The sequence below is a fragment of the Corvus kubaryi genome, unplaced genomic scaffold, assembly GCF_017639235.1.
Source record: "Corvus kubaryi isolate FWS band 111438036 unplaced genomic scaffold, C.kubaryi_AGA036_p1.0 132, whole genome shotgun sequence".
Taxonomy (NCBI): domain Eukaryota; kingdom Metazoa; phylum Chordata; class Aves; order Passeriformes; family Corvidae; genus Corvus; species Corvus kubaryi.
In genome coordinates this window covers 4861028-4876230 of record NW_024580666.1, presented here as the reverse complement: position 1 = coordinate 4876230, position 15203 = coordinate 4861028, and the positions used below count along the sequence as shown (strand labels likewise).

General features: G+C 41.6%; 1 protein-coding gene across 7 annotated transcripts in view; it reads left to right on the top strand.

Moving 5' to 3' along the window:
* DLGAP1 (DLG associated protein 1) overlaps positions 1-15203 on the top strand; it is a 419505-nt gene that overhangs the window by 389747 nt on the left and 14555 nt on the right. For all 7 annotated transcript variants that reach the window (XM_042030616.1, XM_042030634.1, XM_042030590.1 and 4 more), the window contains 2 exons: positions 2608-2699; positions 11172-11590. In XM_042030616.1, coding sequence (XP_041886550.1) covers positions 2608-2699; positions 11172-11590 — 511 coding nt within the window. The remainder of the gene's footprint in view (positions 1-2607; positions 2700-11171; positions 11591-15203) is intronic.

The window sequence follows — 15203 nt, the reverse complement described above, 5'->3', positions numbered from 1 at the left end:
TAATTATACTTTCCCCCCCCCCCCCCCCCCCCCCCCCAAAAAAAAATGCATTGCATAGGACTCCCAACTATCTGCTTGCAGGATTAGCTTTTGAAACAAAGTACTTGAACTTAAAATCAACTGAGAATCAACACAGGTTTTTGACAGGAGATGAATCCCAAACAAATAGAATAGCAATCCACAGCTTATCGGCCTTCACAAGAAGACACGATTTTTTTTTCTTGCAGAAGGTGGTCGTAAGCACAGCACTGTGTGCCTGGACAGGCTTATCTGATTAGTAAAGCCTAAGAATTTACCCTGAAATCTCTGTATCAGCCTGACGAGATAGATGAGAGGTTCTGTGCTGAAGTATGCCATCCCTTCTCAGCTGCTGGAGAAGCTGAGACTTTTCTCTCACTTCATCTTGGAATGGCAATAATAACTATTGCCTGTGGGTTCAGTTCACTGCCTTTGTTGTAGACTTCTACTGCTTCACAGCTGTTTGTTTTGGGTATGTTCTTAAAGAAGGGCTGATGTTCAGTATTAAATGCAGGAGCAAGATCCAGGAGGGACAGGGACAGAGGAAAGCTCCTCTGTTACTTATTCCCATTCCCAGCCAAGCCTAAGGTGTCATTTTATTATTGTAACCCCTTATTTCAGCAATCAAAGAAACTGAGATCCCTTAGCAGACAAAGATAATGGGTGCAAGGCAATAATTTCCATGTTTGCAGAAGCCAAAATGAACAATGGTAATGTGAATCCTGGTTCTTGAGAGACCATCTCCCTGCTATCTCTTCTTAAGGTAGTGCTGCAAGTAACAAATGCTGCTTTAGAAAGGTATAGAGGCCTCAGTTTCCTGAGATCTGAGGAAAATAGAGCTCCAAATGCTCTTCAAGCCTTTGACAATCTCCCTCTTAAACTTTGAAGTTTGCAGATGACCAATATAAATCACATGAAATAATCATGAAAGCTGGGGATGGTACATGAGGGTCTGCCAAGGCGGGGTTTGTGCACAAACTAATGGAGATGCCTGAAGCTGGGATGCCATGAAGTGAAACCTTCAGCAGTGATACAGCCTTACAGGATTCCTGCCTGTGCATGGTGCCACCCTCACAGCTGTGCACATCAATGAGATTTTTAGAGTCAGACAGGCTTCACAGATAAAAGAAAACTACTTGACTAGTCTGCTGTCTGATCCATTTTGCAGCATCGTTGCACAAGCAGTCATGCTAGTACAGCTGAAGGGGTAGTGTGGGAGTAGAAATACCTTAAGATAGCTGTCGATGCCAGAAATTGCTTCTCTTACAAACAACTGCCCTAAAGGAGGTAGGTACACTGTCAGTCCTCTGACTGGCAGTATAGAGTCAGTCTCTCTCCACAGAATAAGGTGAGCTTAGTTCAGGCTTAGTCTGAACTCAGACTGAGTATACACCTTAATGATAGTTTGACCCATCTCTGTAGAGCAGGGCAAGCTGCATTAGCCACGGGCATATTCTTCGTTTTCTTTCTCCTCTGTCAAATAAACCTAGTGTGCACTTCTGATGAACCTAGTGTGCCTTCTACACCCCTCAGTCACTCTCAGGACACTGCAAGCCTTTGCTGTAGATCTGCTGAGCAAACAAGGAAAGTTAAGCAAAGAAAAGCCCTTCCATCAAAAGGTTGCTTCACTCTGTCAGTTATGGGATTTAAGGCGTGTTTATCTCCCCAGAACCCTCAGTATCAGGGAAGTACCTCACCACACAGAACAACTTCAGTAACTCCCATTCCTCATTGAGCGCTTTTCCTGCATAGGCTGGTCAAGTGGCTCTCAGCAAGAAGTTGCTGGTGGAATAGCCACCAACTACAGCTGGAGATTTTGCACACCCATGGGCAGTTTGAGTTTACGGGTCACTTCATGACACTGCTATTGCCCAAAAATTCTGTCTGCTGGAAAATGTTTTTCTTGTATGACTGTCCATGTTATATATAGCATTGGGAATTAAAAACTACACTGATTGGACCCAGAATATTGTGATTTTGCTCAAAGACACACCTTAAATTTAAAGTTAAATTTTAACTTTATACCACTGGTACAAATCTCATGGAGATGTGGTATAATCACTCCTGGGGACCACCTGTGTGTGTGATGAAGCAGTAAAGAAAATGCATCTAAGACTCTTATCTGCTTTCTTTAAATCTTATCTCTGCAGTGCTCTGAGACACTAACATTTAAACAAAATAAACACATAATTCTGACATGAATTCACATATACATGCACATACAGATAGAAGGTAAAATCAAACAAATGGTGGAGCGCAGTACCTGAAGTTACAGCTGCTGAGATGTGCTCTGACAAATGTGAGCATCCAGCCTCCATAAAATACTGGATAAAATCCAATCCAAAATGTTGCAGGCTGAATATTGTCTTTCCAGAAATGCTTTACAGATTAGCAAGAATAATGAATATTCACTAATAACATCAGAAATTGACACACCACAGACAAACTATCTGACTAGATGAAGGAACTCATGGTACAAGCTCTATGTGCAGACACTTAATAGTTAAGGAGCACAGAAACTGCAAGTAGCTGGGTGATATCTCTGCTAAAATACATTCTAATTACCTGTCCTGTTTTGGGTGTTTTAAGGTTGATGGTGCTGAAGAATCTACCATACCAGGTGACAATAAAGTAACCAGTAAGTTCCAGTCCATTGGAGTGCAAGTAGAGGAGGAGAAGTGGTGAGTAAAAGTTAATCCTGTTTTTCTTAAGTAAATAATTATGCCGCAACTAATTTTTAAGAGCCCTAGTTCCTGCACACATGACCACATAAACCTGCTTCCTGGATGAACTGTTAGATCACCCAGCTGAAAAGCTGAGTCTTGCAAATGTTGTAGTTCTTATTTTTCAGAGAAGATTTTTCAGGACCAGTGAGAGAAATGGAAGAGAAGTGCCACATATTTTGAGGGCTAATATATTACAGGTAATCTCTTTTCCCCCAGAAAATCTACCTAAACAGTGTTGCAGCTGGAGTATTAGTCTCGGGATGGCTGCAGCAGCATAGAACTGATGAGGAAAAGTTTACCTTGTATTTCAGCAGAATAATTTCAGCCACATGTGACAGAGCACTGGCAGAGCCGAACTGAATGCTTTTACTCAGGTATCTCACCCAGACATCTCTTCATTACAATTGCTTCCTTGCAGAAAATTGTTGAGATTACAAAGCAAGCCTGTAAAACTCTGTTCTCCCTACAATCTGCAGTATACCCTGAATTAGAAAACAAATATACTTCAAGAAAAAAACATTTAAAAGAAAAAATAAACTAGAGCAGCTGTCTTTATGGCTCATGGTTTTTTCTGATGACAAATTTGCAGTTACATTGCAGGGCAGCATAACTGTGCGTAGCACTTGGGAGGCACATAAAATTTTTGAGTGCTTGACCACAACTGCAAATCTTAACTTCCTTCCCAAAACTGGATTCAGTGGCTGAAGAAAAGCCAGACTCTCCCCTTGCCTCTGAGAGTGCCGGCCTGCCCAGTGTTGCTGTGACTCCAAGTACCCACCCAAGTCTTTATTCTCTTTTCTCAGGCCGCTTGGGCACAGTGTGACTTTTGGATGCCGGAGCCACTTTCTTGATAACTCTCAGTACCCTCCTGTGTCACAGGCAAAGCTTTGGTGCAGTAGGACTTGTTAGTGAGGGAGAAGTTATCCATGCAATCTCTCCAGAGAAAACCTGGGTGCAGCAAATCTGAGCTGACAAAATTCAGGCCCTCTCTCCTTCTCTGGCCTGCTGACTGCAAGAGCCAGTGGAGATGTCCATTTTCACACCAGTTTTTTCCTACTTGTGATAAAAATACTCAAAAATAGCATGTTATCTACACCATTTTCAATTCAACCAAATCTGCCTGTAAAGTAGCAGAGCATTTTCCTGTGGTTTTGAAAGGCTAAAGTGATTTCAGAAAAAAGAAATGTGATTTTGCAATGACCCTGCTAGGCTGTTACCAAGTTCCTCATTAACCTGCTAAAACATCTCTCCCTGGCAGACATTTCTTTATGTGTTAGACCTTAGCCCCATTTACCCACAACTCTTCCAGCAGTAGATAAATGAGCACATTAGAATAGATGCTGAAGGATCATTTCACTTCAGCCTGAGCACAAAGGAAATAACTACCCCAAAAGCCCAACCCTCCCCGCAAAGAAAGGAAGAAATGGCTGTTTGTAAATATCTTACTTCCAAAGTCCTCTTTCTACTGCAGTTTTTATTGCTCCAGAGAAAAAGGTAAGATTTGCCTGTGAGAGTCTGCCCTGAGCAAGCAATATTTCTGCATTACTTACTGACAGCTGTGTTTGGGGGTTTCCTTGCTGATAAAGTTGAGGTTGCTGCTGTTTGGAGCAGACGAGCAAGCAGCAATCTATCATGGACTTTCAGAAGTAAACTGGCTGATAAAGGACAGCCCCTAGTCCTTAGAAAATGAGTGCACTCAAGACACAAAGGGCTTATCATCACAGTTGGGCACTCACACTCTTTTTTTTTTTTTTCCCTAACACAGCAGAGCACAATGTATTGATTATCTGTTACAGGAATAGAATTGTAAATACAGTACATTCTTCACTGCCCCTGCACCATAACATCTGCAAAGCCTAAGACAAGCCCTTTTTACCTGAATCTTTGAGAAGTTAATGTTTTTAAAAATATTCCAGACTTCAGAAATACTAAATAAATATAAAATGAGAAGAAGGACACAGCAGAAAGGATAAATACAGTAAATTGATCATGTTTCCTTGACAGTTGAAGCTATTAAGTACTCTGTTACAAAACAAGAAAGCTCTTTGCCTGATGCACCAAAAGCCTACCACAACTTTCAGTCCTCTTCTTAGCTTCCTGCTCTTTCCTTCCCCTTTCCCTCACCTCATGCGATTGTCATTCTCACTCTTGGGAGTCTTACCTCCTCATGTCCTTTTAAATATTCCTGCTTCTCTGTTTGCACCAAGTAAGCAAAACATTTTGCCTCCATTTCTTGATCTAAGTAATTCAAAAACAGAGCATCTTCAGAGGACAGCTCTCTCTCTTCAGTCTTCCATCTCAACTCAGACCTTTCATTGGCTCTTCACTCTCTGTAACGTGGGCCTCCTGCCAAGACAAATGCCTCAGTCTGCCTTCTCCTCTTGAACTGCTCAAAGGATAAATGTGCCTCCTGCTACCTGACCACATAACAACTGGATGCATTGCTGGTATTCATCTTATCCTCAGTTCTTCATGCTGCCTGCTCTCAATAATCTTTTTCATACCCATTCACTACCTGCAGCTCTGTGATTTCTAACATTTATAAAGTACCTCTGTCCAGTCATTCTCTTGGAGAGAAATTGATATGCATTTCTTTCAACCTCATGATCTTACTGCTGTTAGTCTTTTATCTCTCACCTGACCTTCCCCATGATGCTGACAAAACCCTAACCAAGATGTTCTGCCCCTTTTCCTTCCAGGGCAGTTTTGAAATGTGTACCTAATGAAACTGATCCATGCAATCTCAGGGCACTTCAATTTCTGTCCATTTCTGTTTGTCCTTTCCCTCTACCTGTAACTTCTTCTTGACCTCAAGGGACCACCCTCCTCACTTACAGAAGATAACTGAGTTGTTAGAAGTCAACCAGTTCTACTGAGGCAGAAAAAAAAGAAATAATATATTCTGCCAGAACAATTAGCATGCATTCTTTGTGAACAAGGGATTTTCAGTCCCACAGCTCTGTAATCAGTTTTAGCCTCTCTTGCAATTTATCTTGTCTGCCACAAGATCTCCTCCTATTACGCCGTCACCCCAAAAATTGCCACGCTCATTGTTCTAGGTGTACTATCAGCTGGTAATTGTACTTGATTTGCCATCACAAGAATTTTTGAATACTGAAACAATGGAGTAAGAACACTGCCATGGGAGACTGCAGTAGACAGATGGTCCTTCTCCGGTTTCTGGTTTCTGCGGCACCGAGAAAAATGCCCCCATATCTTGACACACAAAAGTGTGTCTTACCACAAGATCTTGATACACAAAGTATGTCTTACCACAGCACACCTCTTGATACAGTATAAAGGGGAATAATTTGAAATAACCATGTGGTAACATAAAGCAAACAATCAAACAAAAATCCTGTGCTGTCTCTTCCAGGAAAAAAACCCTCACACCTTTGGATTTTGTTACTATATAAAGCCATATTTTTCTGTTTTATTCATGTGGGGTTTTGGGTTTGGTTACTTACTGTCCAACAAAAAATACTCAGGTTTTAGTGTCTTCCCTATCCAATAGGCCAATCCTACAGTCTAACTCAAACTTCTCAACTCTGCACTCTTTAAGACTTTCAAGTCTGTATTTTGGGTAAGCTAAGCAGGAAGCACATGATGTGATGCTTGGGGGATGTTCCGTGCAGGGCTAAGAGTTGGACTTGATGATCCTTGTGGGTCTCTTCCAACTCAGAATATTCTGTGATTCCATGAGCTACTTGCATGGCTTTTCTCAGCAGCATTTTCTGGCTATGTATGTTCTCCATGGTGGAAGCCACTCCAGTGAGAAATTCTGAAGGTCATAGATGCCCCACCCCTGGAAACATTCAAAGTCAGGCTGGACGTGGCTTGGAACAACCTGATGTAGTTGAAGACGTGCCTGCTCATTTCAGGGAGGTTGGACTAGGTGACCTTTAAACGTCCCTTGCAACCCAGACCAGTTCCTCTGGCCAGTCCCACCCTGGTGGAACTCATTCCCCACACCTCCTCCCACCCTGTGCATGTTTGGTGGAGGAACTGCTGCTCTGGTCAACAAAAGGCAAAGCAGGCCCTGGCTCTGGCAGGGCCAATCTCCTTCCATGGCTACAGCTGCCCATGATCCAAGGAAACCCTTACAGCCCTGGTGGCTCCCAGACAGCTGGTGGGCTGCTGCAGGCCTAGCCTTGGCAGAAGGGGCCATAAATTTCTGATCACACTCTGCTGGTTGGCAATAGATTCCCTGCCCCAGACCGAGCCCTGGAGGGAGGCCGAGTGCTCCAGCCAGCATGTCTGCTCTGCAATGCAAAGGCCAAGAGTTGGTAAAAAACAACAAAACAAATAAACCAACCAGCTTAAAACAGTGTGGCGAACAAAGATGAGCTGCTGTAAGGAATGGGGTTGGGGCAGGAATATTGTTTCTGCCATTAGAAGACATGGTACCATATCTGCTAACTCCTTCTGCAGTTTTTTTTGTTCTGCTGACAGCAGCTGCAACCTTAATAGAGAAGCCCACCATAAAGAAGGAGGACAGCCAGTGGGTAAAGAAAGGCTGAGTTTAACCTAAATGCCTGTGAGATTGACCATGCATCAGTTGCCTTGAAATCTAGATCTTTTCTGGGGTTTTGGGTTTGGAGGGTTTTTTTAGAAATGAATTAAGTTATCTAAGTTGAATTGTAAACACGTTTTGCAAGAGAAACCAAAAGAAGACTTAGAAGCTGAGAGCTGAATGCTAACAAGTGACCGTGCTTTGTTCAAAACACATCGTTCTGTTGTTCTCCTTACTGGTTTATCCAGTTTGAGGTTTCATGGCTTTCTGCACCTTAGGCCAGATATCTGCAGCAATTCTCTGAAGCTGTAATTACACCTTGCGCCTGCAGGGCACAGCTGAGTACAAAAGGGCCAAGCCTGAAAGCAGAAGAAGAAGCAAACCTCTGTTTTGAACTTTTTTTTTTTTAGGTAGAATGTGAATGCCTTGTAAATGTTTTATATGGTAGAAGTATCAAAAACTTTGGCATTAGCTTCAACAGCTCTCCTCTAGTATGGAGTTTTAACTGAGAGCAAAGCAAAAAACGCTCATGTGGGACACAAATGGTATTTTGTAAAACATCCTGGAAGTGAATGAGGAAGCTGTGTCAGAGACTAAAATTACCATCTATTATCATCTACTCATTTTGTATAGATGAGTTGGAGGCAGGCAGATAGTAAGTGCCTTCCTGTATTTCCATTTTATTCAAAATGCATTTCCTTGGAAATATTTTTTTAATTTTGAATTGATGCTATATTCTATTGCCAAGTTGTTTTTCTTTTGAAGACAGGTAAGTTACATAATCCAGTGCCAAGAAACTGTCAAGCAAACCTGTAGCATACTATTATATAGATTAAACAAAGGCAAAAAAAGTAGGTCATTCTATTTCATTTGTTAAGCAGAGTCTGGTTTTGGTGGCATTAGTTCATATTGCACCCAGTAAGAGTACACTCCTGAAAGACATGAAATGTAGAGCCTCCAGCAATACGTCCTCCTGTCAAGTAGATTTTGATGTTTTCACATTTGGGTTTTGGCGTACACTGAAAAGCCAGGGTGTGAACTGAAAATACAAGTGGTCATCTGAAACAGAAGACTGTCAGAGTCTAGGGCACTGAAGAAAGCAGAAGGTGGCTGTGACATGGAGGTAGGGACATGGAGAAGAGCAAGCCTGGACAAAGGCATTTGTCCACCAGTGCTGTGGAAGGTGTGGAAAAGTACACTGTGAGCCTTGGCTTTCAGTGAACCCTGACTAAATAACTAAAAAGAAATCTTCAGACAGCATGCCTGTGTGGGCACACATGTTCTCTGTGTGTGTGTGTGTGTGTGCATGCATGCACTTCAGTGCAGATAAGGGATTTGTAAGGTGGTCAAATTAAAGCAATTTCTAAAAAACTAACATGGATTGGACAAATAGATTTCCACTGTAATGCCAGCCTAATGTTAGTGTCTTTCTAATCACTAATAGTAGTATAAGAGCTTTTCTCTGCCAGGGGCCCATAGCAGATACTTAGGAAAAGTGTAAAGGAGTGTGTGTAAAGGATAAAGGGTGTGAACTAAGTACTACTTCTCCCAGTAGATATTCCCAATTTAGTATTCTGCTGTTCAGGGACTTCCTAAGCCGATATAACATCTGTGTAATGGCTCTTCCTGCAAATTTGATTAGGTTCTCTTTGAACCTATTTTTACCTTTGGTTTTTCCAAGATTCTGTGGCAATTTAATTACACATTGTGTGAAGAAGTACTTCCTTTCACTAGATGTAGATCTTTAGACTTCTAAGCTGCCTTCCTCCCCATCGTTATTGCACTCTGAGAAATGGTGAAACATCCCCTAGACAGGAGTTTATAGATCTCTCATAGTCCTCATAAGCCATCTGTTTTCTAAATGTTTTCTCCTATGGAAGTGATTCCACCTCCCCAGCTACTCTTGTCCTCCCTTTCTAACTTTTTCTGCTGTATCAATCTGTAACAAAATGCTTTCCTCTGCTTCCCAAAGGATAAATACTACCAAGCTGAAGAATTCTGCTCACTCTTTATTTTTCAGTTTGCTGGTGCATAGCATGCACAACTAGTGTCACAACCATGACTTTTGTATCACTTAACAAAGCCTGTTTCAAAAAAACTGCAAGCAACAAGCACTATGTTAAAATGTTTGTGTACACAATCTATTATTAAAGTTTTCCTGGGATAGGTATGCCTGAGAAGTTAATTTGAGCTTCCCTCTGCAGAGGAAATTTTTTTTTTTTTTAATTGAAGGGCTTTTCTCAACTCATGTTTTGCTTTGCTCTAGTCCTCTCAAAGCCCCAGATCAACAGCCATTAATTTCCTCTATCAGCAGGACCTATTACAATTCTCCTTGAAGTCTGCTGCAGTCCTCCTGAGCTATGTGGATGCACCAGGTATATAGGACATTAAATTCTCCCCCAGCATCCTTCCATCTGCTCCCTCACCAAATGCAGACTAAATATACTTGAAGAAATTATGCTGTTAGTTGTACTTGTCTAACTGGCTATTGCTCTTCAGCGGAAGGTGGAATATAAACGAAAGGAAGTGAAATGGTGCCCAGCATCCCGCTTCACCATCTTTTCAGCATTTTCACTGCTGCTTGAGCTCAAGCTAAAAACAGAACTGACAAGGGCAAAACAGCCAAAATATCACAGGGAAATGGGTCCTAACACTCGTTTCAAGTGTAGATGTGAGATTGGGAACAAATTGGAGACTAACTACTAGCTTCATGAGTGCACAGACATGCTAGACTAGTAAGGAGATGGGAATCTGTCCCTATTCAGTTAAAAACTATGTTAATTCTGAACCTTAAATATTACTAATTTAAGAAACATCTATGTTAATTAATTTATGGTTCTACCTTCTTTTTCATCATGGGGCAAGACAGCTGTCTGCCTCACTTGTTTTCCACTTACGCCCTCCACGATTCACTGCTGATCAAATGGGTTCTAATTACCACCCCCTGCAACAGCATTAGTTGTCTTTCACTCCTTATACTTCTCTGTGCTCCTCCTCTGTCAGCCTTTTCACCTCAGGTGCCTTGGACTGCAGAATTTGAAGTCCTGTTTACATAAAGAAAACCTACCCCAACCCAAACCCCCAAACCTCCTCTCTCCCCTGCTCTTGCCTTCACCCTCAGAGTTGTTCTCGGCCGTAAGATGCCCCAACACAGGGGAACTCTGCAAGGTGAAAGGAAGCTACCTACAGGATAGCAGCCATCACAGTGAGGGTAAAACAGACAGAGGCAGAACACTAGCTTTGGTGAAAAAGAGAAGATCAGGTTGAAACTGAAGTTTGAATGTGAAAAACAAAATGTCTGGACACTGGTAATGGGCGCTAAAATTGTGAGAGATGGAAGATGTATAATTATGAAGAGTAATTATGAAGAAGCAATAAAAATACTTTTCTGAATTAAAAATACTTTTTTTGTATAAATGGGATGTGCAATGTTACATATGTGGTAGACTCAGTGCTGTTACTATCTGATTGATTTCGCATGTATGATTTTTAAATGTGGCTTGTGAGTTTGGATGTGTAACTTCAAAGGGGTGTGAATTTTAAAAATCAAAAGATAAACCACTTCTGAAAATTGGACCCCTTTAACTTTACATTAATCAGTAAACTAAAATCCTGAGCTACTGGCACTGTTAGCTGTTTCTTGGGCTGGCCTCTGGCTTTGTTAAACCACACAACAATTAGAGGTCCTTGTCTCAATAAACAGTGAGCTTGCATGGAAAAAGAGAGATGCTTGTTTGTTTGCTTGCAATGAGAAAAAAAGCTTATGCTGATCATTTCAAGAAAAAAAACACCTGAATGTAGCACTGAGCTGTGACTGCCAGTCTTAGGAAGAGTGGTAGAATCTTAGTAAGTCCTTCCATACCGTGTTACCTAGAAAAAATTTTCTAAATATTTTCTGTTTGTGCTCTCCAAAGCTTCCGCAGGTTTACACGATCTAATAGTGTAACAACAGCTGTGCAAGCAGACCTGGATTTCCATGAGAACTTTGAAATAATTGACCCTCAAGAGGACAATACATGTTCTGGACAAATATCAAGACAGTTCTCCCGAGATGCAAGCACCTCTACCGTTAGCATACAAGGGTCAGGAAACCATTACCATGCATGTGCAGTGGATGATGACTTTGAGACAGATTTTGATCCATCAATTTTACCTCCTCCTGACCCATGGATTGACTCTATTACTGAAGATCCTCTAGAAGCTGTTCAAAGGTCAGTGTGCCCACGAGACGGCCACTGGTTTCTGAAGCTACTTCAGGCAGAGAGAGACCGTATGGAGGGTTGGTGCCAACAGATGGAGAGAGAAGAACGTGAAAACAACTTACCTGAGGACAGTAAGTAACCACACACAGTAATATTGTAACTGCAAAGACAGATTTAATATAGGTCAAATTCACTCCAGTGAATTCTATATTGTGCCCTTTCTTACTTAGCTAATGAAGATACAGTCATGATTCTCAAAAGGACCGTATGTGTATGTATATAATAATCCTTATTAAAGCTGGCAGGGAATGCAAATGCTCGGCACTTCTGAAACTCCAGTGGTATTAGCTTTTGGGATTGCATAGTTCAACGGATAATTAGGAGAGTGTGGTTAGGGATCTTGTAGTATTAATGTTTCTTAACTCTTCTACTTGAATCACTTCTCATAACCTTTGAATATAGTTTTACAGATTGTAGTTCCTTTTAATTAAATTAATATTTCAGTTGCCTTTTCAGATGGTGATTGGCATAAGAGTATTTAGATGTTTCTCCCTACTGAAAGAGATTTCAGTTATGCTTCCAAGTTGTCCTCTCTCTCTCTCTTGCCCTCTCCAGCTTCCCTACATCTCCCTTGCAGTTCTCATTTGTCTCTGATTGTCCCAATAGAACAAGCTCTTCATATTGTGTGATAAAAGACCACACACATGCAAACTACATCTCAGTTGTCACCATTGTCAGCAATATTAACTCACCTGTAAGGTAATGGGACTGTCTAATAAACCTTCATTACTCAGAAGGGTTGAGGGTTGAGTTGCTCACATCTTATCCGTTCACTCTAATTAGGGCAGAAGGGCTGAACATGTGTTTCCTGGTCCAGAATTTTTTCTCCCAGTAAAAATTGAAGGGTTTTTTCCATTTATTTCTCTTACAAGGAACAGTACTATTGCTAGCTGTCAGCTTTTAGACAGAGGTAAATCTGTGAGCTTGCGAGCATGATCCTTGCTAATGAAGCTGTTTCAAATTTTAGAAGGGAGCTTCTGGGAAACACTAAGGAGCAGCTGCATATATAGCATTCAGTTTTTTACAATATAGGCACACCTATTTTCCTGGATATACAAGTAATATTTTTCCAATCCCCAAATTAGCCTCTACCAAAGCAAGGACTTCAGCTTCAGAATTGCTTCTTAAAAATTTCTAACCCTTCCTCTCAAGAAGAGAGGTGTTTGAATTATTTTGAAATGTAAAGGTTTTGATTCATGAAAGGAAAGAAATTAGCACTGGAAAAAAAAATCCTTAGAAATGCGTAAGCTGTTTCTGCTGGAACTTTCCATTCAACCTAGTGAATGAAGAGGTATGATCTAGGTAGTCAGTTAGACACAATTGCAAGCAACTGGAAATTGATTTTTAATGGCAGGTATAAGATAACCTGAGTTTTAAGATATGTAAAGGTTTTATATTTCTACAAAATTTATGTTATATATAGGCTAACAGTTTCTTCTGAAGAAAAAATATAGGAGTTTTGATGTTAAAAGCAGGTCCAGATTGCTCAAATTCTAGAATTTTTGAATCTTTTTTTTCCCCTCACACCATCAATGCATTCAAAAGTCTCTTTGAACCTGTATCCGAATAAAAGGGTTTATGTTGTTTCTGTAGTACGAAGAAATACATAAACCTCATAAACTATGAGATTTTAGATTGAAAAAGAAGTGTGAGCACATAACAAATAGGAAACACACAACTTTTATAAGTCAAAGCCACAAAACCCAATTGCTTTCTCTTTGTCATAACAGCTTGGACTGGTCATAAGGAAAACATATTCTATGATGAGGGTGGTGAGGCACTGGAACGATGGTGCCCAGGGAAGTTGTGGATGTGCCATGCCAGGAAAGGGTTCAAGGCCATGTTGGATGGAGCTTTGAGCAACCTGGTCTGGTGGAAGATATCCTTGCCCATGGCAGTGGAGCTGAAACTAGATGATTTTTAAAGGTCCTCTCTAACCCAAACTATTCTGTCATTCTATGAACTGATAATACTGGAAAAACCTATTAATATTTTATTTGTGCACCAAGGTAGTTGGTGCACAAATAAAGTAGTAGGTAAAGAACATGAAGTGAATTTTACGAGGCTGATAGATGCAGAAACTGTGTATCTACATAGAATTTTCTCTCAATGTCTTGGTGTCTTTGATATGAGGCAGTTTTAAAGGGCTCTATGAGCTATCAGGTGGAGGAGTCAGTTATGGGGAAGATAAAGGAATGGTTAGGTTGGCTATTCCCAATGCCTCCTTACAGCACATATGGCATGTATCCTGTCACTTCTTGTGATCACTGGAAATGGCAGGAGGAAAAGGGTCACCTGGGTCTGGTAGCCGCTGTTGCAGTACTTATTCCAGTGTGACGCTGTCAGCTGCTCTGGCACGTGTCAGATGCCTCCCACAGAGGCTGCGCAGGGCTTTCTGCTGCAGCTCAGCACGTCCCACTCTACCTGGTGCCAAGGAAAAGCATATGGCCGGGGCTGCTCTGCCTGCTCAGCAGTGCCAGAAACAAAAGCCTGGTTGTTACAAACCCTGCCCCGAAAAACGTCTTTTTCATACATCTATAAACTTTAAAGAGAGAGAGGAAAGGAGGAGAAGAGGTGTGTTTGCTTTGCTTTCCCTAATGAAATATAACCAGAGCAGGGAATGCACCCTTTGTTTCCAACCTGACATCCCCAGCATGTGTTTGGCCAGATAACAAAATAACGAGAACGTGTGATGAGCGAGGTTTTCTCGATGCCATGGCAGCTGACAGAGGGCTCATCCCCCCGGCGCTCCACGTAAAACGATCCGCGCTTCCCTCAGACAATGCGGCCCTTGTGCGGAACAGCTGTCTCGGGGAGACGGCTCGCTGCTGTTTGACAGTAGCTTGTATGTTACATAGATACGTTGGGTATTATCTAGCTGGGAATGAATCTACCAGATGGGATTGAATGTTTCTAGCTGGGAAATGGAGTCTGCTGCTCTGTATAAAAACAAGCTGTGGTTCAGCGGCTGCACGATGAAATGCCAATATAGAGAGAAATGTGGCTTCCCTTCCGCCATGAATTATTTATTGTATAGTATATTCTGGTTTTAGCTGAAATCATTTTCTGATAAAGCCGCAACATGTGTGACAGGCAGATGAACACCACTCACACTTTAAGCTAACATACTTGATATGATTTCAGTGTATTTTGCAGTTACAGGGAGGTTGGCTACAAACTCTAGGCCTCTCATAAAAAAAAAAAAGATGTTACACATCTGAGGCTAAACACCTTGTGAGAATTGATTGACACTTTGGATCAGGCCTCAAGTGAAATCAACAGTTGACTTTTTCTGTTTTTTCCTCAACCATCTGCTTACTCCTCCTACCTCTCCCCTGCAAAATTTCAAATAGGCAGGGCCTCACTACAGTTGTTGGTTGATGACCTCACTACAGTTGTTGTTTTGGCTGAGGCCTCTGCTGTCACCATTTACACACAAAATCCACAGCATCAGACCTGGCTCCCTGCACATCTCTGACCACTTTTTTCCCCAGCAGCGGTGGGCACAGGAACATAATCCTATGGCCTTGGCCTGTGTTTAGAGGTTTGGGGTTTTTTTTGCTGTTGTTTGTATTTCACATGGAGCACTGACCTTCTTGGAAGAACCACAAATCTTCATTTTGCCTCCCCCTGCGCCCCCTCCAGAAGTTTCTCTTTCACATGGGGTTGTACTGGGGCTTTGGT